Genomic DNA, 21,097 nt, shown 5'->3' with positions numbered 1-21,097 from the left:
ACGAGAGCAGCAAGTTGTGATCAAATGTACTTGTGTAAACACCACACATTCCTGCCGTAATTCCGGACATCTGCTACGCGTGTTGCTTATCTTTTCCTCTCCTGTGCCGCTTTTGTTCAACTCATTTGATCCATTTCTAACATCTGCTTCATTAGGAGTTTCCAGACTTTTTTTTTTATTTATAGATGATTGTAATCGGGAGCTGTTTTACGCTTGCTATCTAAAGACGGTGAGTACTCAGTAGAAATGTTCTCTTATCTGTGCTGATGAGGATTGAAAGTTTGTCTTTGCAAAGATAAAAAGTTTTTGATGGACGCTCTTCTGTCGCTTTGGAACGTTTGAACATCTCAGAAACAGAATTCAGCACGATGCCCTCGGCCACTGAAAATGATATCAAGAATAATAATCATGGTTTGAAGATGAGCTTTGCATGCAGCTTGCGTGTCGAAGCTCATCGGCCGTGCTCGTGCCGCCATTGAAGTGACCTGCGAGCAAAAAGCGATGCCTTCGTGCTTGTTTGGTTCAGGGCAGACGACGTGATTGATGAGTCAGCAATTTGGTTTCAATGTGGAAAAATCAGCTGCAAATGCGCTCATGCGATCTTCCCGTCAGTGTCTTGGGAAGTTTTTTTTTTTTTTTTTTTTCATATGCATGAAGACGAACTGAGCAGCAACGCGGACGATGTTGCGGCGTCACACATCAACATTTTGCGCTTTTGACCTGAGATCTTGCGTTTGTTTTATAGTCACGGGTTAAGAGTCAAGTTGGTGCGTCGCTTGTGGTTTTGCTCATGAGTGTCCGCTTGATGTTGCTGAAAATGCGGGATATTCGTGCAAACGTTTCTTCAAAGGAAGTCACTTTCCATCCTGTTCACAAGTTGATTGAGCACATTTTTCAGACTAGAAATTGCTCCAGAGTAGAAGTTGCATTAGGCAAAAAAAATGCACCATGAAGAAGAAAAAAAAAACGTTTAACTACTTTTAAGCTACTTTTTTCCTCGATTTTGACCCATGCGGCAAATACAATGGTGCAGACTTTCTGCGGATTTTTCTTTCACCAGTAGGGGGCGCTCTACATTTCAGAAAATCGGCGAAATGAATCTTGATTATTTATTTATTAATTTTTTTTTGGGTCTGTTGTGTTTTAATGAGCAAAGTTGTTGGCGTGTTAAAAGGCACTTTTTTTTTTTAAACATTGCGCACCTTTATGTGCATTCACCGTACAAAATTGTAAACAACTCATTTTTTTCCAACATTACAAAACTGCGGCTTATATCCTGGTGTGGCTTGAATATTGTTTTTTTTTGGGGGGGGGGGGGTTCTTTTTTTTTTAAAAGAGCTGCAGCAGCTTATATACACGGTTTATAGTCCGTAAATTACGGGTATAAGTCGCACTGCATGCTGAATTCTTTTGGAGAAATATAATAAGACGAGTAAAGCTCGGACTGGCACCCAAAATTCAAGTTCCGTAATTGTGTTGACGGCAACAAACGAGTTCCAGTAGGATTTGAAACTTCCACTTCAAACTATAGAAAACTTTTTATTTTTAATTATTTATTTTTATTATTATTCTGCTCAGTTTTTGTGTCTTTGGTGCGTAGTAAATCCTTGTTGTGGCGGATGCCGCTCACTAAAATTGCAAGTTACCTCTTTACATGTCTAAAGTAAGTTTAATATCTTTCAAAAAGTTGCCAGGAATACTTTTTCTTCTTCTGCCATTTCTTCTTTTGGCGGTTGTCAAGTACTTTTGGTGCATTAGCACCACCATCCCGTTTGAGGAGTTCAACTAAAAAGAAAAGGAAAATGCCGTCGTTAGAAGCAGAAGTTTCAAATCCAACTGGAACTTGTTTGTAGTCTAAAAAAACACAAGCGTTCCACTCCCAAATGTCCTCATGAGGATGTTATGTCTTCAAACGCAAATGAGAGCAGTTATTAATTGAAGCAATCGTCAACTCGCTGCTCTGGGCTGCGTGGCGTTTTTTACATTTTTTATTTTGTGACGCTCTCGGTTGTGATTGCGATGTGGTTGTGGTTAAAGGGCAAGCGTGGCCTCAATCCCGAGACGGAGGCCCGTCTCCTGGATGTGAGATCATCGTGAAAGTCCCCCAACTCGGACCTTTCTGCCACTCGCTCCGCCGTTAAAAATGGTCAAATTAGCTCACGTCCACTGGCAACTTTTGGGTGAAAATGTTCCATGCATTTAATTGACCTTAGCGCTCTGCAGCATATCAGAATCATTGCAGATGAAGAAAATAGCATCTTGTGGAGTCTCTTTGCTACCTTAAGATAAAATTGATCAAGTACGAGAAAAGTCAAACGCAATTTTGTCACTGATTATTTTTTTCACAAGCAAGACTCAAAATAAATGAATGAACCAATTTCCACGACACCGAATAATTATCCAAATGAAAATTGTTCATCTTCCGTCGTTATTGTTTAAGTCGATCTCTCCAAGTGGAGTTTTTATTTTTTACTTGATCTCATTGAAGTGAAACCTGCTTCATTGTGCCCGTCAGACATTGTGCGACCTCACTAACATGATATCTTTTTTCAGAACTCTATGAACTTGCCACCAGACAAAGCCCGACTGCTCAGGCAATATGACAATGAGAAGAAATGGGACCTGATTTGTGACCAGGTACTTTTGGACATTCCACAAAACGTGTCTGCACATCTTAAAAAAACAAAAAACAAACCCTCACGCGCATTTTTCTCCTTTGGCCCGCAGGAACGGTTTCAAGTGAAGAATCCACCTCACACTTACATCCAGAAAATCCGAGGCTACTTAGACCCCGGCGTCACCAGAAAGGTCGCCAACTCTCTTAGCAACCAATCAGCTCCCTCCAAGTGGACAGAAATGAATTCTCTGCTTTCTTTGCGTCTCCCAGAAGTTCCGCCGGAGGGTACAAGAGTCCACCAAAGTTTTAAGGGAGCTGGAGATCTCGTTGAGGACCAACCACATTGGGTAAGTGTCGGTTTTCTCTGCTCTCCAGATGTTTCTTACGGCGCAACAAGAAAGGAAAGCCTCGTATTGAATCGCACGAGCGCTTTTGTTTGCCGTGCGCCGTGCCCGGATCTCCCTCCCATTGTTTGAAGCCGCCAAGCTCGGCAGCTTCGCTTCTTCGGGCCGAGCGAGCCTCCCAATGCCCAGATGGTAGCCATTGTGTTGCCGTGTTCGAGGGCTGAACAGGAAGCTTTGTTGTGTGTGCCAGAAGGACAGGAAGGCTGGCCGGCAAAAAAACAACAACACACACGAGGATACTTGGAAGTTGACGCATTTTACACTTATTCAACTATTGTGTTGTACTGGAATGACATCACAACTTTTGTTTTATTTTTAGTTCCACTTTTGCTTTCATAAAATGATGTGCTGCAGTAACTTGCCACCAGTGGTGAGGGGGGGGGGGGGGGTCCTCTCTTGGCTTTGTGTGGTTTTGTAACAGTTTCCAGCAGAGACAACAAAACATACGCTAATCTGTGACGGAAAATCGTAGCTGGTTGGTCGACGGCCAAAAAACGGAATTGCACCGACGGTGCCGTGCACTTGTTGCTAGGCAGAATTGATCGTGATGGGCGCTGAGGCGAATGGCAAGATATTCGGAATGGCTCCACGAGCATTCAGAAAGCCGTCACCGCGGAAGTCATTCAGGAACGCACTCAAAAGAACATCTGGGGGGTTTTCGCACTGGAAGCGATGGCTACTTGGCCACCAATTGTGGAGCAGCACATGTAGACAGACAAACGCTAAACATACTCACAGGCGTATATATAAAGATATAGCAGTTTTTGAAAATGTTCTTTTATCAAAGATACAAGTCCATTTTTTTGCCTTCATTCCGAATCTGCCCTCGTTTCTTCTCCAGCACATTTTTATTTTCGGAGCCGTCGCAATTCTAAATTACACTGTATGGTAAAATCTGTTTTGTGCAAGCTTTTATTGGTCAAACTTGAAAGCCCAAAAAATGAAAATACGTTTCGGGACGCATGAAACTATCTTAGATTAAAAGTAGCTGTTGACCGGTGTACTTTATTCTCTTCGAACAACGACTAGCGGACTTTTAGAGCAGCTTCCTGTGCCACTTACAGTATATGTAAAACTCTTCTTTGGCTTTGTCTGCATGACTGCATTATACTGCCCCCGGTGGCCAAGGTGCGCATATGAGAAGGAGCTGCAATGAATCAAGAATGATTCACAAACCGTTTGTACATTCAATGCAACCATTTTATTATTATTGCGGAATATTTTTGGAACAGCTTAATGGCATTTCAAAAGAGATGGAGCGTTTCAAGTCACGAATCGTAAATCTTAAGGTTTGTGTCACTGCTCCGTATTTACCATAAAGGCTTTGCATTTGGGCCGCCGCTGTGAATGTCGATTTAGTGCCGTTGTTCCCGAAGCAGAAAGAAGCGCGTTTTTGTGACTCAAAGAAAAGAAAAGTTTCCCAGAAGAGGAATAAGGTGGGATGGTTTTCAGGCCAATGGCGAGCGAGCGTGCGAACCAGCTTGTGTGCTTTTATGGCCGCGTTGGACGCGGCCAAGAAAATGTGAGCTTGCCGCGTCCTGGCCGGGTCGGGACGGGTCGGGTCGGGTCCGGTCGGGTCCGGTCGGGTGGTGTGCGAGGAAGAAAAGGTCAGAGGCACCAGAAAGGGGTGGAGGTCTTTCTAGACAGGAAAGCGATGACCATGCCCGCCTGCTCCTCTTTCCTCTTCACCTCAACTGCTTTGTTGGTTTCCTCTCTTGCATCGCTCGCCTCCCTTTCCCTTTTCCTCGCCGACAATCCTGCTTGCCTTCCTGTCTCTCTCAAGCAATCTTTCAAATAAGAAACTTTTTTTTTTTTTTTTTTAAAGCCGACAATCTTGTGTTGGAAGAAGAAACTCAGATCCTCCACAATCCCGTCCTGTTTTTTTTTTAAGTCTCTGCAAGTGGCCATTCCTTTGTTTTGAGTTTCCGTACAAATGTGAGTTCAATTGTGAGGAAATCGGAGGCCTCGTCCTCGTTTGTTTTCCGTTCCATCTTTGCCAAGGTCTTCCTGTCGAGGAGGGGAAGGGGGGGGGGCTAACTCAAAGGATAATTAATACATTACTAGTGACCACTGGATATGACTACACATTTTTATTCAAAACAATGCTCTATATTACAATTTATGACGCTTCTTTAACTGGACTGGAGAAGAGTTTCCCCGACTTTTTCTCCTTGTCCACTTCCTCTCCATCATGTGTGAAGCGCGTCGTCTTGATTTGCGTTGGCTGCTGACTGAGCTTTGTGTGTTCGCCGCACGTCCCAGGTGGGTGAGGGAGTTCCTCAACGATGAGAACAGAGGTCTTGACGTCTTGGTGGAGTACCTCTCCTTTGCCCAGTGTGCCGTCATGTGAGTATTTTTTTTCCTGAGCGGAAGCGGGTTGGTCTGCCGCCGCTGAGTCAGCACGTTACGTCCCGCCGGGCCGAATGAGCTGCTTGTGCATCCAAAAGGTGCCTTCTTGTTGACCTGGTTGCAAACTTGGCAAGCACGACACACGAGCGTACGTGACGCGGGCACAAGTATCGGGACACCGGGTCATGACCTCATCAGGGAAATTGTTCTGTCCATTCCTCTGCATGGGAAAATTGGACGCCGTGCATCCAAAAGTGTTTTTTTTTTTTTTTTCGACTCATGCAAGTATGCCCTAATGCATTTGTTTAGTTCACTTGGCCATCTTGATCAAAAAATCATAAATGACTATGAGGGGGTGGGGGCCTCTTCAAAAAGTTACATCTTCGAAGCGCTCTGCTTCCCGTCCTTTACGGAAATAGTCATCGTCTTTTTGAATGAATTTGACGCCACTTCTCCAAACGGACGTCATTGCGCCACTGCAGTACCGCTGACGTAAATCTCTGACGTGAAATGACCAAAAGTGGAAATTTACTGGCCGCTTGCAAATGTAAAGATGGCTTGTATTTTTTTTCTCATGACTTCAGGTATGAGCTCAGAAAATAACCAATTAGAGTGTTGCCTAATATCAACATCACAAGTTATTGATTTGTTAAGTAGCTTACGATTTGTGGCTTGTTCTGTTTGTGAGCGTTTCCACGTAGTCGGTGAACTTCATCAGCGGCCTTTTGCTCCTGTCAGCGATGATGAGTCATATTTTTTGGGAAAGGTTTGTCAGGAGTACGCTTTGCCTATAAAGCAGGGCTCTTCAATCCTGTTCCTCAGTGTCCTGTCCGTTTTCCATCTCTTCCGTCTGCAAATGATTTGGATCGTTCTCCGGCTTCTGATCGTTTGAGTCGGGTGCGTTGCAGCCGGGAGAGATCCGAAACGGACAGGACACATGACGGCCCTCGGGAACAGGATTGAGGACTTCCGCTATAAAGGACTGTCGGTGTCATGGAGGTTGCTCTCCGAAGCGTTTTTCCAATTCACACAACAGTTCCTTTTAGCTCTTCTTGGTCATCTCACGCTCTTGATGAAGAACAGGAAAGTTCCGATGCAAAAACCCAAATCAGAAGAGGCGCCCCACGTTTCGCTCACCGACACCCCAACTGATGATGTCATTGCTTAAACGGTGCGTCCCAAGATTTCGGCCCAGTCGTGATTTAAGCTTGAGCTGAACGAGAGGCGTTTTCGTTGCTGAGGTTTATCGTGCGGCCGAACGACGGTCTGGTGATAACCGCCTTGCTGCATCGCTCACCTAACCTAACCTGCCCCCCCCCGCCCCCCCGCATCTGCTCTGTACCCCCGCTCCGCCTCTGTGTCTGCCTGTGTGCGTGTGGCCCAGGTTGGATTTTGAGGGGCTGGACAATGGCGAGGAGGGCTTCTTGGTCAAGGCCAAATCTTGGAGCAGGTCCATAGAGGATTTGCATCCAATGAGCACTCAGCCCTTCTGCAACACGCTGGTGCGCTCGGCCCGCCAGTCTGTCCTCCGGTATGTATCGCTGAGCTGGCTTCCTTCCGTGACGTGCGCTGCTCACCTAACATGCGCTGCGAAAACGCATCAGCATATGCGAGTCTGTCGGCTTCAGCGGAGGCTCATTTTATGTCGCCGCGCATTCCGTCTCGTTTTGTTTTCATGTCATCTTTTCCAGAGAATAACTGAAAATATTTATATTGCGCCAAACGGTTGTCATGCTATAAAATGGCCTTTTTTTCGACTCACTGCCGTCAAATTAGGTACAGAGAACCAATTTTAGGCTTGTTTTAGTGTCCTCGCTTTTGAATGGCGGCAATGCTCAGACCTGACTCACACCGTCATGAAAGGTATCTAGATTTTTATAATAATAATAATATCCATATTTTTATCGGTTTCAGTCAGCCCCGAAAATCATAAAATGTTGCAGTCGTGCACCAACCACAATAATTCTCGAGGTTGTTAATTTTTTCTACTTGTAAGAAAACGAGCGTCTTTTGCTTGTACGCAGTTTTTGCAGCGTCATATTCCAAAAAGATGCCTTTGAAGTGCGCACGTTGCAAACGTTATGCGCTTCGGTTGCATCATTGCCCGACTTTGTGTCGCCGGCGGCGAGGAAAGCGGGCATCTCCCGTCATGCATTGGCAACCTCAAAAGCGTGACGGCAAACGCACGAATGCGCCTGACAACAACCTTCGCCATGTCTCGCAGCTACGGCTCCGTCTCCAGCAGCAAAACCATCAAGAACTCCCGACTCGTGAGCCAGAAGGATGACGTGCACGTGTGCATCATGTGCCTGCGCGCCATCATGAACTACCAGGTAGCCCCGCCGTGACTTGATTCGGGTCACCCGTGACACGCCGAGGCTTCCTGTGCTGCCTTTTGGTCTCACCACATCCTGTTGTCTGTCTCTCTCCTCTCCGTGCAGTATGGCTTCAATATGGTCATGTCTCACGCGCACGCCGTCAATGAAATTGCTCTCAGTTTGAACAATAAGAGCTCACGGTAAGAACCAAAGTGCCGCCATCTGCCTCACGCCAAAGGTGCCATTTTGGCATCATTTGCACTTTTTCACTTGCAACTGGCATCTTTGGCGTGTGTGTGTCGAAAATCCAATGGGGGATACTCCAAGTCCCACAATGCATTGCCACGTCACGACGGCTTTGCCCTCTTCTGGCAAAACACTCGCCAGCAGTTTTCTTGGTCGTTTCATAACACGAGTGGATTGGAAACAGAACGTTAACGTGTTTATTTGTCATCCAAACAGAAAAAGGACAAAATGCATTTGGCAAAAAAAAAATGCATTTTACTGTAAAAGTCTGAATGAGTCGGTTGTCAATTGAAAAATGTTGTCAAAAATCAATTTCCAGAATGTTTAAAAATGATTAAGGATTTATTTGACTCCTTTGCTTCGCGCATTGGACTGAATTCTTTAAAAGTTCACTTCTTGGATTTGCTCCCCGGGGGGGGGGGGGCGTGCAACCTGTTCATATGATCTGCTTGTTCTTTGACGACGGGAACGAGATGCGTCCATTCTCCTCAAAAAAAGCAGACGAATGCTTCAAGGTCACTTGATAATGACGAGTAAACGTCTTCAAAGCTTCAAGAGCAGCGCTTGTCTGCGTTTTGCTTCCAATCATGCATCGATTTTGAAATTGACGCGCATTTGTTCACCGCCGGTGCTTGTTTTGGAAACGTCTGCGCTGTCCTAACGGGCGCGTCCCGCACTTGCAGGACAAAGGCCTTGGTCCTCGAGCTGCTGGCTGCCGTCTGCCTCGTTCGGGGAGGTCACGAGATCATCCTGTCAGCGTTTGACAACTTCAAAGAGGTGCCCAAAGCCAGACGCGATGCAATTTGCAATCGGAGCTTTCTTTCTTTTTCTTTCAGTTCACCAGGTTCGTCCCGTCGATAAAATGCGGAGGAAATAGACTTCAAACTAATAAAAAAAAAAGTTACAATATTTGGATGAGTAACATCGTCTCATTGCCATACAAATCCTTTGGTTGTGTTTTTTTAGTAATCTGAAAAAAAAAAAACACCAAGAAATGTCCGCATGTTGCACGACGGATGAAAGTTGAGGAGCTCTGGGAGTTGTCGGCTCCGCACAGGGTGGAAGCGAAGCTCGCCGGTGACCTCTCAGAGGTCATTGGTCTCATTAAGACGCCAGATGCAAAAATAAGCATCAACTCCAACGACTACAAACTCTTACTGAGCATTTCCTGCACAGAACACAGAGAGGAAATGAACCCGCTCATCAAAGCAACGTTTTTTGTTTTTGTTTTTAATTTTTCAGATTTTTTTCTGTGAGTTAAAAAACAAAAAACAAATAGCAAAAGAATTTGATGGGAAAACATGGCGTTGTTAAAAGTAAGGTTTTTTTTTTAGATTTTTTCCGTGAGTTTATAGCAGACGTTCATTTTATTTTAGGACCTTAAAAAAAAACCTAAATAGTTAAAGAATTTGCTGGGAAAACATGCCGTTGTTTGTTTATCCTTTTGTCTGGATATTTTTGGGTTGGAAGATCATTTTCTGATGACTTGGATAAGAATAGTTTTTTCAAACATAGAATAGTGTAAGAAAGTGTTTTTAAGACATTAAAATGTCAAATTGGTTTCACTAAGTGATTACTTAAGCTAAAAAAAAAATTTTTTTTAAGTGAATAGCATTCATGAGCAAGAAATAAAAATCCCAAATTTGTGGTGAACTATTGAGCAAATAATAAAAGCGTGAACGGTCTTTTTTTTTCTCTTATGGAGCGCCTCTTGCTTAAGTTGGAATTGTTGTTAGCTTAGCATTTAATCAATCAAACGTGCTTTCAGCGTCTCTATGACGACGACATGCCATTTAATATTTACAAGGTAACACGTCGTCATTTTTTAGGTCTGCAAGGAGAAGCATCGTTTCGAGCGCCTGATGGATTTCTTCCGCAGTGAGGAGGGAAACATCGACTTTATGGTGAGCGCCGAACCGTTTCGCTTTGGTGCATTTTGCTGCGGCCCGCGTGCAAAAGTGCGTTTTGTCCGCCACGCAGGTCGCTTGCATGCAGTTCATCAACATTGTGGTCCACTCGGTGGAGGACATGAACTTCCGAGTCCACCTGCAGTTCGAATTCACCAAGCTGGGACTGGATGACTATCTGGAGGTGAAACTCTCAGCGGACGAGGTGCTCCGTTGAGCGTCGCTCATCATGTCACGTGCTTTCCTCGCCTCAGAAATGCAAACACACGGAGAGCGACAAGCTGTCGGTGCAGATCCAGGCCTACCTGGACAACGTGTTCGACGTGGGCGGTCTGCTGGAAGACGCCGAAACCAAAAATGCCGCCCTGGAAAAGGTGGAGGAACTGGAGGAGCACCTGTCTCACGTAAGTCGCTTTCGCTGCTCGCCGAGCTCATTTCGGCGCGTGCAGTCGGCAACAAAACGCTCTCATTACAACCAACGGCATCTTCACGGGGTGGGCGCGTTCGGCCGATATTGTCCTTCCCACGCCGCGTCGTCTCCACATGGAAAAGGTCGCGGGCAGCGCTGACATCATTTGAGGAATTTCCCGACCAATTCTGCTCTCCGGGGTCAGGACTGACGAGGGAGGACGAAAGCTGAATTCCAGCGCCACATGTGCGCTCTTTTCAAATGCAAAATAAACGCCGCGTCACGCTTGCTGCAAAGTGCTGTCGGCCGTCTCATATTTCTGCTTGGGGATGCGCCGTGCAAATTCGAGCGTGGGAGGAATGATGTTGCAGCTGCAGCGGCAGCGGCTGTGAATGTGGAAATCACCTCCTCTGATTGCACTTTTTCTTTTTTTTTTACCACCCAGGTGACTGAGAAGCTTCTCGAGGTCGAGAATGAAACGATGATGAAGGTGGCTGACTTGGAGAAGGTGCTCCTCCAGAAGGATAAAGATCTTCAAGCGATACGGGTAAGCTCCAGGTAGGGCTGGGCGATATGATCTCAAATCAATATCGCGATGAATTGAGCAATTTTACCTCGATAGCGATAAATGCACGATAAATTAACAAAATAAATGCATTAAATGCATATGAACTGCTTTTTTTTATTGACTAACTGGTACAGATTACTTTCAATGAAAAATAAAAGTACAAAAATGATCTGTCTGAACTTTGCAGCTCGGGGAGGGTTTTCAACTAGGGTTCAGATAGGTGGAGTCACGTGACTCTGTCTTAAACATTGACGCATTTTTTTTTAAACACCAAATTTACCAACATGAGCAAAATGACGTCGGTCATTGTAATAAATTTGGGTTTATTGCCCAGCGCTCGCTCCAGGTCATCTTGACGCAAGATTGATCCCGGGAGGTTAGGAGGCTCGGGCGGCATATTTCACTTTGAGAAGCGTTCAACTAAATCAGGGTGATGGCAAACGAAGGTCGGCAGGAAGCAGGATGTTTTTTCAGCTTGTCCAGTCATGTTCTTGCGCTCCACATCGCCCCCTTGTGACCGCTCAGGAGACGTACGAGTCGACCAGCACGCAGGTCAACACCCTGAGGAGGGTCCTGAAGGAGAAGGACGCCGCCTTCCAGAGGCACTTCAACATCGAGAGGCGACTGCTGGAGTTGGAGCAGCAAGGCACCATCCGCCTGCACAAGAAGCCCGATGGCGACATCGCCATCGAGACGCTCGGCGGCGGCGGCGGCGGCGGCGGCATCGTCATCCCCTTGGCTGATATTGGGAAGCCGCCTTTGGTGTCAGTGTCGGGCGAATCGGAACTGGGACTACTGGATCCCAGTTTGCCCCCGGCGAGTGAAGCTCCGCCCCCGCCACCTCCACTGCCTCCGCCTCCTCCTCCTCTTCCTTCGACCGCAAGTGAGCCTCGTGATGCACAGCTGTCACCGCCCTCCAACGGCGAACGCTCACGTTGGCACTTTTGGGCAATTTACAATCTTCGTCCAGTTGCAATTTTCTTTACGTTCAAATATTTCTCGTTTTGGTTTTACTGCCTTCTTTTGAAATTGCTTTCAAACAACAAGAAAAAACCGGAACCTCATCTTCTCCAGGCCTCAGTCCACCTCCTCCTCCGCCTCCGCCTCCTCTCGCTCCTCCTCTGTCTGAAGCTTCTCCTTCGGTCATCCTGAGTTTGGGCCTCTCGGGTAAGCGCCGCTTCTCGCTCTTCTTTTCCCGAAACGAGCGGAGCGAAACTCAAAACGTGGCCGCTCTCTTGCAGCGATTCGAATCAAGAAGCCCATCAAGACCAAGTTCCGCCTGCCCGTGTTTAACTGGACCGCCCTGAAGCCCAATCAGATCAACGGCACCGTTTTCAATGAGATCGATGACGAACGTGTGCTCGAGGCACGTCAAGCCGACGCGTTCGCCGATGAAATGCTTCAAATCGCAAACCGTGGCCTGTGTGCAGGAACTGGATCTGGAGAGGTTCGAGGAGCTGTTTAAGACGCGGGCGCAGGGTCCGATTGTGGACGTGTCGTGCCCAAAGAGCAAAGTGGCTCAGAAGACGGCCAACAAAGTCACGCTGCTGGACGCCAACCGCTCCAAAAATTTGGCCATCACGCTGAGGAAGGCGAACAAGACCACCGAGGAGATCTGCAAAGCCATCGAGAAGTATTCAATCACTTTGCTTTTCCAAATTCATTCCGAGAAATTTCTTACCGCGTTTGACGATAATTGCTGAAAACTGAGAATGAAGTCGTCGATGGTTTTCTTCAGATTTTGCTCATTGCGAAAAGCAGGCCGAGTGACGCACGAAGCGGCGGCGCTCGTTCGAAGCGTTTCCTGATGAGAACTTGAACAAGCATTTACAAAGCGAGTCAGCTGACAATATTCACGAGCACCACAAAAGCCACTTTTTTTTTTCAAGAAATGACATTGTAGAGTAAGGCGCTTCTTTGTTTTTAATTTAAACTCAAATAAAACGGACGTTTAACGACAAAAACATTTCAAAGTTTTGAGCTTTTGAAAATGAAAGATTGTACCGTGTTCATCTTGAAAACACTTTTACGGGAACCGTAACGTAATAATCGTTTGGAATAAATTCAAATAAACTAACAACCAAGAAAAAAGATTCAGATTGTCATGAATAAAATGACCCAATTTTTTTTTTTTTTTTTTTTTTTATGCCTGCCTTAGATTTGACCTGAAGGCCTTACCGGTGGACTTTGTGGAGTGTCTGATGCGCTTCCTGCCCACGGAAGCGGAGGTGAAGTTGCTTCGTCAGTACGAACGAGAGCGGCGCCCGCTGGACCAGCTGGCCGAGGAGGACCGCTTCATGTTGCTCTTCAGCAAGATCGAGCGGCTCACGCAGAGGATGAACATCATCGCCTTCGTGGGGAACTTTGCCGACAACGTGGGCATGCTCACGCCGCAGCTCAACGCCATCATCGCCGCTTCGGGCTCGGTCAAATCCTCGCCAAAGTTGAAAAGAATGCTGGAGGTTTGTTGACTCTTGGTTTGGAGCGCTTTCAAACGCGGCCGCTCTTTCACTCCTTCGATGGCCTTCCAGATTATTTTGGCTTTGGGCAACTACATGAATAGCGGCAAGCGAGGGTGCGTTTATGGCTTCAAATTGCAAAGTCTCGATCTGGTGAGTAACGCGGCGACCAATTTGCGCCTCATTCCTCATCGCCTGGAATCGCTTTTGATTGTTTCGCTTTGCGGCGCAGCTGCTGGACACCAAATCCACCGACAGGAAAATGACGCTGCTCCACTACATCGCTCTCGTCGTCAAGGAGAAATATTTGGAGCTGGCCAACTTCTACAATGAACTGCACTTTGTGGATAAAGCCGCAGCAGGTCAGCGCACATCCTCGCCGTTCCAACTCTTGAAAAAAAGCGCATTTTTTCATCAGTGAAATGGACCGGAAGTTTTTGAAACGCTTGACTTCTTCCCTTGCCTGCACACAAAGTGTCACTGGAAAACGTTCTGCTGGATGTGCGAGAGTTGGGAAAAGGCATGGAGCTGATCCGCAGAGAATGTAGCCTCCACGACCACTCGGTCCTGAAGGGCTTCGTGCAGGCCAGCGACGCTCAGCTCGACAAGCTGCAGAGGGATGCCAAGACAGCCGAGGTAGGAGACAAACAAAAACACACCCGGAAAGCAAAATGTCGATTTTGGGTGAACAAGGTTGATTTTTGGCAGAGGCGGGCCGTGCATTTGACAACGAGGCCTTCAGTGAAGACCGACGTAGGCCAGAGAGAGAGAAGGCCTTATTGTCATCAAGTCGTCATCTGATTGGCTATCGCAACTGTCGATCAACCGGAAACACCCCGCACAGACGCCTGCGCGATTGTATCCGAAGGCCTCGGAAAGAATCGCGCGTGTTACTGCTATTGTGAAATCTGCCTGGCAACAGGAGCTGGCTAAATTCGGATTGGATCAAAACTTGCACTTGAAATACAACACTAGGATATAATGTGAAGAATCTGATCAGGATTTCTTGATGATTTTAGGCCAGCCTTGAAGGCCTTGAACTGATGTTTGGTATTTTGGGGGGTTTTAGTTGAAGACTGATGCTCAATCCATTTTGTTAGCATTGAATTTTGGTTGAATGAAGCTCAATGTTTCGGGTTTCGGGTTATTTACATTTCAGTGACGTCAAGCTCAACAGCCAAAATGTCATTTAGGTCCAGATCGGATTCCTCCCGTTTGAATAATTCGGACAAAATGCTGCCGTTTCATGTTTGGTTTACTCTCTTTGCGCATGTGAAATTGCGTCAGCCACAAAGCGTCAACGCACACAACAATTGCTGACTTTTGTATTGGTTCTTATTGTGTTCTCGTCGCACTTGTAGGAAGCCTTCAATCACGTGGTCAACTACTTTGGAGAGAGCGCCAAGACCACGCCGCCGGCCGTGTTCTTCCCCGTCTTTGTGCGCTTTATCAAGGCCTACAAGGTGACACCACACGCCGCAAATGTCACACAATGCAGATTTCAGGAAATTGGGGGCAGAATTTTGTCCGTCGCGGTGCCACAGGACGTGTCGGCGCAGTCTGAGGCCAAAAAACAGGAAAGGCCAGCTGGGCCGTTGAGCCGCAGCTGCGGCGCTTCCACTGCTTCTTCCCTCTCGTCCTCTGCAGTCGTGCACGCCGTGGAACGGGCCCGCCCCTCGCCCCGCCCCTCGCCTCGCCTCGCGCCAGCAAACAAAATGCAGCGCACTTCCTCAGATTGTTCTCACTCCAGATTTATGGCATCTCCTAACGGAAATGTGACTTGGCGCCGCCAAAGCAATAGTCACACCGTGTTTTCTCCTCTTCATTTAAGCGGGAAGTTCCGTCGCGTTTGGGCGTCTTCCCCTTCAGTTTTTTTTTTTGTTTTGTTTTGCCGCCATGCGACCTTTAACCCGCCTTTGATGGTTTCTCCTAATCAAGGTTCTTAGCGTCAACCAAAATGAATAAAATCACTCAAACTAAAATTGAAAAAACATTTTCACTTAAAAAAATCCTGCCCTGAGTCGCGAAAGGATGTCACTCTTAATACTTTCTAGCCGCCCACAAAGTTCTTTGCTAGCGTTTCATGCTTGAATCTTAAAAAATAAATACAAATCAATAACAAAATAGTACCAAAGAGTATTTATGAACACAATCTGACGGAAAAAGAGAAATTTCGACATGACAAATTGCTTCAAGATTTGATTCAAATTACTTTTCCATTCATAAAAAAAAAAAAAAGGCTGTGAACTTTGAAAATGTGAAGATGTTTGAGGGAGAAAGAAATAGGACAAAGCACGAAAGCGACATTCATCACCGGTACCGATACTCCACCAACTTCGTGAAGAAAAGTGGACTCGAACTTTTTTGAAATTCATTTTTCTTGAAGCAACTTGGCCTCGACTCAATGACACGAGTCATTTCACTTCCCGTGAGGCCTTTTGTTTATTTCCTCTTCCAAAGAAATTCATTTCATTTGACTTTCTTGTTGCTGACAGCCCATCTTTGTTTTGTATCATTTTTTTTCTCGTCTCATCAGGATGCCGTGGAGGACAACGAACAAAGGAAAAAGCAGGAAGAAGCCATGAGAGAGAAGTTACTGGCGCAAGAGGCCAAGCAACACGACCCCAAGGTCCGCTCCAAATGCAGGAAATGAAGCGTTGTGCCGAGCGCCTTCCGAACGTCTTCTGCTGCTTGCGTTTCAGGTTCAGGCCCAGAAGAAGCGGCACCAGCAGCAGGAGCTGATTGCCGAGCTTCGCAAGCGGCAGGCCAAAGACCACCGTCCCGTGTACGAAGGCAAGGACGGCACCATTGAGGACATCATCACAGGTGGGCCGGGCCGCGCCTCTCGCCGGTCCCGTCGCGGGCTCGGGACTTCGGTGGTCGTTCGCTGTTCGGCTCCTTTCAAATGCACTTTGTGCTACGTGGTGCGCGCGCCGCCGCGTGGGGAATCCGGCACGTAGCCGATATTCCTTGACGTGTCGTCTGCGAACGTTTCTCAGAAGCCATTCGAGTGGGCGTGGCTTCGGTTGACCTCAGACCTCCGCTTTTTGTTTTTGCCGATTTTTCCTCTCAAGCGCCAGTCGAGTGTTGCGTTCAAATGCGTAAGCCGCACGGCTCACTATTTGGCAGTCACGTGTGCTAAATAATGATCAGCATTCATCGATGGTTGCTCCTCATTTTTATGTTTTTATACTTTGCTGAGCCAACTGACAAGCTTAACAAGAATTGAGAAGCGCTGCAATATCTCGATATATCGAGAGCGGAAGATGACGTGTGGCGTCACAGCCCCGGGGTTCACGCAGACACTAACGTTTGTTTTCTCGCTGGTGCTTGAAATGTCCGAACGTCAAGTTGGCATTCCTAACCAAAAAAGTTTTGCATCCTCCTGCAGCTGTCATGACAGCCTCCTTAATGCCATGTGAATGTGTTCCGGTGTTTGGCCCTCCCTGCTGATAAAAACGTGTTCTCTCCCCCCCCCCCGCCAGTACTGAAGAGCGTCCCCTTCACAGCCCGCACGGCTAAACGCGGCTCACGGTTCTTCTGTGAGGCCAACCTCTGCGACGACGCCAACTGCTAGCCCCTCCCCCTTTAACGCCAAGGTTGTCCAGGTGTTTCTCGTATGTGGCCCCAACCCCGCCCCCCCCATCTCCACTTTGCATGCAGCATGATCGTCGTCACAGCCAGCGTGCACTAACTTGGGCCGTCCTTTTTGTTTGGTGTTTGACATGAAAAGACTCGTATCTGGTGAGAAGAGTCGGCCAAACCTCTTAGCGGGGAGCGAAACGTGTCAACATGTTCAAAAATTGGCTGATAAACTCCAAGTACAAGCAAAGAGCTTGCCGCATGGAATGTAAATGGATGTGCATTCATTTTGCCCCCCCCCCCATCATGAAGAGGTTTGGCTCATTCTTTCATGTTCCCCGCGATGCTTTGTTCCACCAGACTAACTTGTTGGGTGTTGGTGTTCCCGCTAACGTGTGACTCTTCTTCCCCAACTACTTGTCGTGCGTCGTCTCCCCTTCCAGCCCAAATGAAGATTTTGGACGGTTTTTCCTAACGGAGGGGAAGCAAGGTAGCTTGGCTGAGCGCTGTGCCGCCCGTGTGTGCTGCTCCGGTGGTGTCGGCTGCTTCAGACTCGTGCAAACTCAAGCGACCTCATCTTACGCCACGCAAAGCAGCACACACAAAAAAGGCCATGCATCAAAAGGGTTTTGAGACCAGTGCACCCCGACGCCTTTCCCCACCACCACCTTCATCATCCTCGTCGTCGTCGTCGTCGTCGTCGTCGTCGTCGTCCTCACCCACTCTTTCATGTCGCATGCTGTCCAGTGTTATTTTGTCCCGTGTTGATTGTCGCTCGCTGTGTGCTGTCCGGTCAACAGACTCCAACAGACACGTTGAGACAAATCAGTCAATTGGACACAACATTAGGTACGCCGGCACCTTCTAAAGCAGCGGTGTCAAACTCATTTTCATTCTTTTTTTTGTTCCCGATATAACGACGACTTAAGGTTGTGTTTTAAAGAGTGAGATCTAGAAGAATTTCAAGTTCAACTTGCTCTACTCATTTGAGTATTGCTTGTAAATATCAAGAGCTTTGAAAGAAAAGCTTACGGATTGGCCGCCACATTGAATTTTGCTGTACATATTCAAATATCGGAGCTTATGGTAAAAGTTTAATGAATTAAATTTACAGAAATAAACAAGAAGCAACAAAAATCGGCCATTTGGCACATTCGGGGCGGCTCTTTATTCATTTATGCCGTTCGTATTTTTCGACTTTTCCAAATCTTCACACGGGCCGGATTAAACCCGTTTGTGGGCCTGATCCGGCCCACGGGCCGTATGTTTGACACCTCTGTTCTGATGAGATTCAATAGACGAGCATTGTTTCCTACTTTGAGCAAAATAATGAAGGGTATTCGGTTAACGTTCTCGTGCATGTAAGTTGCATTTGTGTGTCATCGCATCGAGATTCGAATTTCGAATATTTGAAAAAAAATAAAATAAAAAGGAAAATGCGGGATGATTTTCTTTCATGGATCTCATTAGTGATGGCCATGTTGGTTGTCTATCAACAACGTGAGGCAATTGTTTCGTGAGCCTGTTGACCTTTTTTTGTACTGGAAGTGCAATCATGATTGTCGTGGCTCAATTTGGACTTTTTGCTTTTGGTTTCATTTCTTCAAGCTTTGAATTTCCACACACCGTCGGTGGACATTCAAAGCTTTGGGAATGTGCCAGTTCTCACTTGTGCAGCAAACAAGCAATATATTGACAATGAATCTTGACGTGTGTGTCATCTAACATTTGTTTGGTCCCGCCTACTCCCAGATCTTCGAAACCAGCCTTACCTGCGAGCTGATGCCTTGATCCGCAACGGTTGGAAGCGACCTTAAACCACTTAATCAACTCTTACGCTCCCCCCTTCCTTGGCTATAACCTTCCTGGCCGCGTCGCCAAAAAGTCCGTTTGGAGCCTGGGGCTGAACATCACAAAGACTGACAAAAAATGTGTGTGTGTCGGGTCACAACAGAGGCCTTGTTTTAGCTGCCTAATTTATTTATTTATGAAGGCCTTTCTTTTTTTTTTTTCTTTACTGCCACTTTAAATGAAGTGGAACGGTTCACTTCTAGACTTTGTTGCTCCGTTTGAGTCGGGCAACGTTGATGCATTTGCATCTTTGGAACTGCACGTGGACATCGAGGCGACAGTTCGTGAAGCTGTTGGGACATTTTTGGGCAGACTTGCAAAAAGAACGCCACGGATACTGCATGAGACACTTGGTGATCTCTCACCGGAGGCCGTGTCGTCCGGGCAATTCTGCTACGTAAAACGCACACACACACACAAAACCAGTTTCATGTTTTGCTTCAAATGTGCCTTTGGCGAAAACAGTGTTATGTCTTCATATTTCTACCGCATTTTACACCTTTGAGGAATGTATTTCTATCGCCTTGTACTTTAATAGTCGCCTTATGATACTGAATCAATATGCCAAAAAAATTTCCGAATGTAGACGGATCGGAAAGTGGTGACGCGTGCCTCGTCCGAGCTTTCTGCCACCAAAGCGACACTTTGACAAGTGTGTGGCCAAGATTGCTGGTTGGACTGCCGTTCGCCGACGTGCTGACGGGCGAAGGATGTTTTCAGTTTTTTTTTTCTAACGCCTTATCTTAGTGGAAATGGAGTGACCATTTGTACACTAATTTCAACGACAATACATAAAGCTGACTTCCTATTCATGTACAATCAAATCAAGACATTTACTCGAAAATTGCGTCAAATATTTCCTGTGTAATAAAGAAGAATTATGTCAAGGTCGTGGTTTGTTTTTGAAGTTGGCTTCTGGTTCCCAAAAGCTACGGCTTTTCTTTTGTAAAAATGGCGACAGACTTTTTGATTCTTTACTTTCTGTCATAGAAAAGCAGAGATGCTAAAATGATTTGGGTGAAATTGGATCGTTTTTCGCTGCACACATCTCTCAGTACAGGTTGCTTGGTGTGGAATGGGAACCCCACGCCACCTCTTCACGACTTTTGTCTCTCTCTGGGCAAAACGGTGCTTGACCTCTACATAAAGGGGCGGAGAAAACCACTTCTACATGTATTGTAGAATGTCTAGAGCTGTGCAGTCCGTCCTGGGGGCGGAAAAGTCGGTTCCTCGGGACGCCCATTTTATTGCAGTCAGGCCAGCCTCCACACGCAAAGACTAAGTCAAGCCAGCCGCCACTGTTATTTTTAATGCTCTGCATCACGGTGCATTACGGTAATGCGCCTAAAGCGTGTGCTGTTGGCCAACTTCAAATAAAAGCTAAAAAAAAAAACAACTCCTGACTATACATGGTCATTTCGGAAAAAATGCACCTTGCTATACTGCTACTAAAAGTTTTTTTTTTAAAGAACAATAATTTTTTTTTTATTTTATTTTATTTTTTTTTAAATGACCCCACGAGTCAAAGGCACTTTTTGTTGTTGTTGTTGTTTTTTTTTTTTTTAAAGAAATGAGCTTGTACAGTAAGGTGCTTTATTATTATTATTAATATTATTATTTAGAAATGACCATGTTATAGTAAGGATTTTTTTCCCAAGAAATTACCATGTATATTCAGGAGTTTTTTTATTTCATTTTATTTTGTTTTTATTAAAAAATGACCACGAATAGAAGGTGCTTTTTTTTTTCCTTATTTTTTTTTTTTTTTTTAAATGACCTTGTATACTCAGGAGCTTTTTTTTTGTTTGTTTTGTTTTGGGTATTTTTGGTTGTTTTTTTTTTAGAAATGACGAATATAAAGTGCTTTTTTTCTTTTTTGAAAAGAAATGAACTTGTATAGTCAGAATTTTTGTTGTTTGTTTTTTTATTTTTTTTTAGAAATGACCACCTATAGAAGGCGCTTTTTTGTTTGCTTTTGTTTTTTCCAGAAATGACCACGTACAGACAGGTGCATTTTTTTTAACTTATGATATCGCCCCAGCACCATCCCAATCTCTTCAAATGACAGACATGAGCCACTGTACATTTCTACTATAAAAATCCATTTAATTTCTTATATCAAAAAGAAACCGAATCATAAAAACAATCAGAACCACACAAATCCATGTGGGTTTTTGCCAACAAATACATTTCAGCAACTGAAGGATGATTGTTCTAATTTACGTGGACAGATGTTAAAAATAAAAGAAAGAAAACACAGAGGGGTCAACCCGCTTTCCTCGGAATGAAGTTTGTGTGCGAGTGAGCACCATGCCGAGTTTTGTGGCGGGTTCGGGCCCACGAGCTCAGTGAATGCAGCACAACGGCTAACGCGGCGAGAACATTCT

The 21,097-nt window shown here is 45.9% G+C and overlaps 1 protein-coding gene across 2 annotated transcripts in view; it reads left to right on the top strand.

Annotated features, from left to right (window-relative positions):
• fmnl3 (formin-like 3) overlaps positions 1-19,597 on the top strand; it is a 32,365-nt gene extending 12,768 nt beyond the window's left edge. Inside the window, exons 2-26 of one of the 2 annotated variants that reach the window (XM_088290860.1) lie at positions 2,554-2,637; positions 2,728-2,808; positions 2,888-2,964; positions 5,284-5,367; positions 6,755-6,901; positions 7,595-7,703; positions 7,812-7,888; positions 8,618-8,711; positions 9,764-9,838; positions 9,915-10,025; positions 10,096-10,245; positions 10,696-10,797; positions 11,344-11,701; positions 11,893-11,985; positions 12,060-12,184; positions 12,249-12,451; positions 12,977-13,280; positions 13,350-13,430; positions 13,510-13,639; positions 13,753-13,913; positions 14,639-14,740; positions 15,814-15,906; positions 15,980-16,103; positions 16,763-16,876; positions 18,612-19,597. In XM_088290860.1, the coding sequence (XP_088146986.1) occupies positions 2,554-2,637; positions 2,728-2,808; positions 2,888-2,964; positions 5,284-5,367; positions 6,755-6,901; positions 7,595-7,703; positions 7,812-7,888; positions 8,618-8,711; positions 9,764-9,838; positions 9,915-10,025; positions 10,096-10,245; positions 10,696-10,797; positions 11,344-11,701; positions 11,893-11,985; positions 12,060-12,184; positions 12,249-12,451; positions 12,977-13,280; positions 13,350-13,430; positions 13,510-13,639; positions 13,753-13,913; positions 14,639-14,740; positions 15,814-15,906; positions 15,980-16,103; positions 16,763-16,854 (3,057 nt within the window). In that variant the 3' untranslated portion in view covers positions 16,855-16,876; positions 18,612-19,597. The remainder of the gene's footprint in view (positions 1-2,553; positions 2,638-2,727; positions 2,809-2,887; positions 2,965-5,283; positions 5,368-6,754; positions 6,902-7,594; positions 7,704-7,811; positions 7,889-8,617; positions 8,712-9,763; positions 9,839-9,914; positions 10,026-10,095; positions 10,246-10,695; positions 10,798-11,343; positions 11,702-11,892; positions 11,986-12,059; positions 12,185-12,248; positions 12,452-12,976; positions 13,281-13,349; positions 13,431-13,509; positions 13,640-13,752; positions 13,914-14,638; positions 14,741-15,813; positions 15,907-15,979; positions 16,104-16,762; positions 16,877-18,611) is intronic. The other variant, XM_088290861.1, reaches the window with a different exon arrangement.
• The last annotated feature ends 1,500 nt before the right edge of the window (positions 19,598-21,097 follow it).

This window comes from Idiotropiscis lumnitzeri, chromosome 3 (assembly GCF_059441095.1).
Source record: "Idiotropiscis lumnitzeri isolate Australia: NSW breed Sydney's pygmy pipehorse chromosome 3, RoL_Ilum_1.0, whole genome shotgun sequence".
In the NCBI taxonomy this organism is placed as follows: domain Eukaryota; kingdom Metazoa; phylum Chordata; class Actinopteri; order Syngnathiformes; family Syngnathidae; genus Idiotropiscis; species Idiotropiscis lumnitzeri.
Note: the sequence above shows the minus strand (reverse complement) of the source record. Positions and strands in the feature narration are given on the sequence as shown.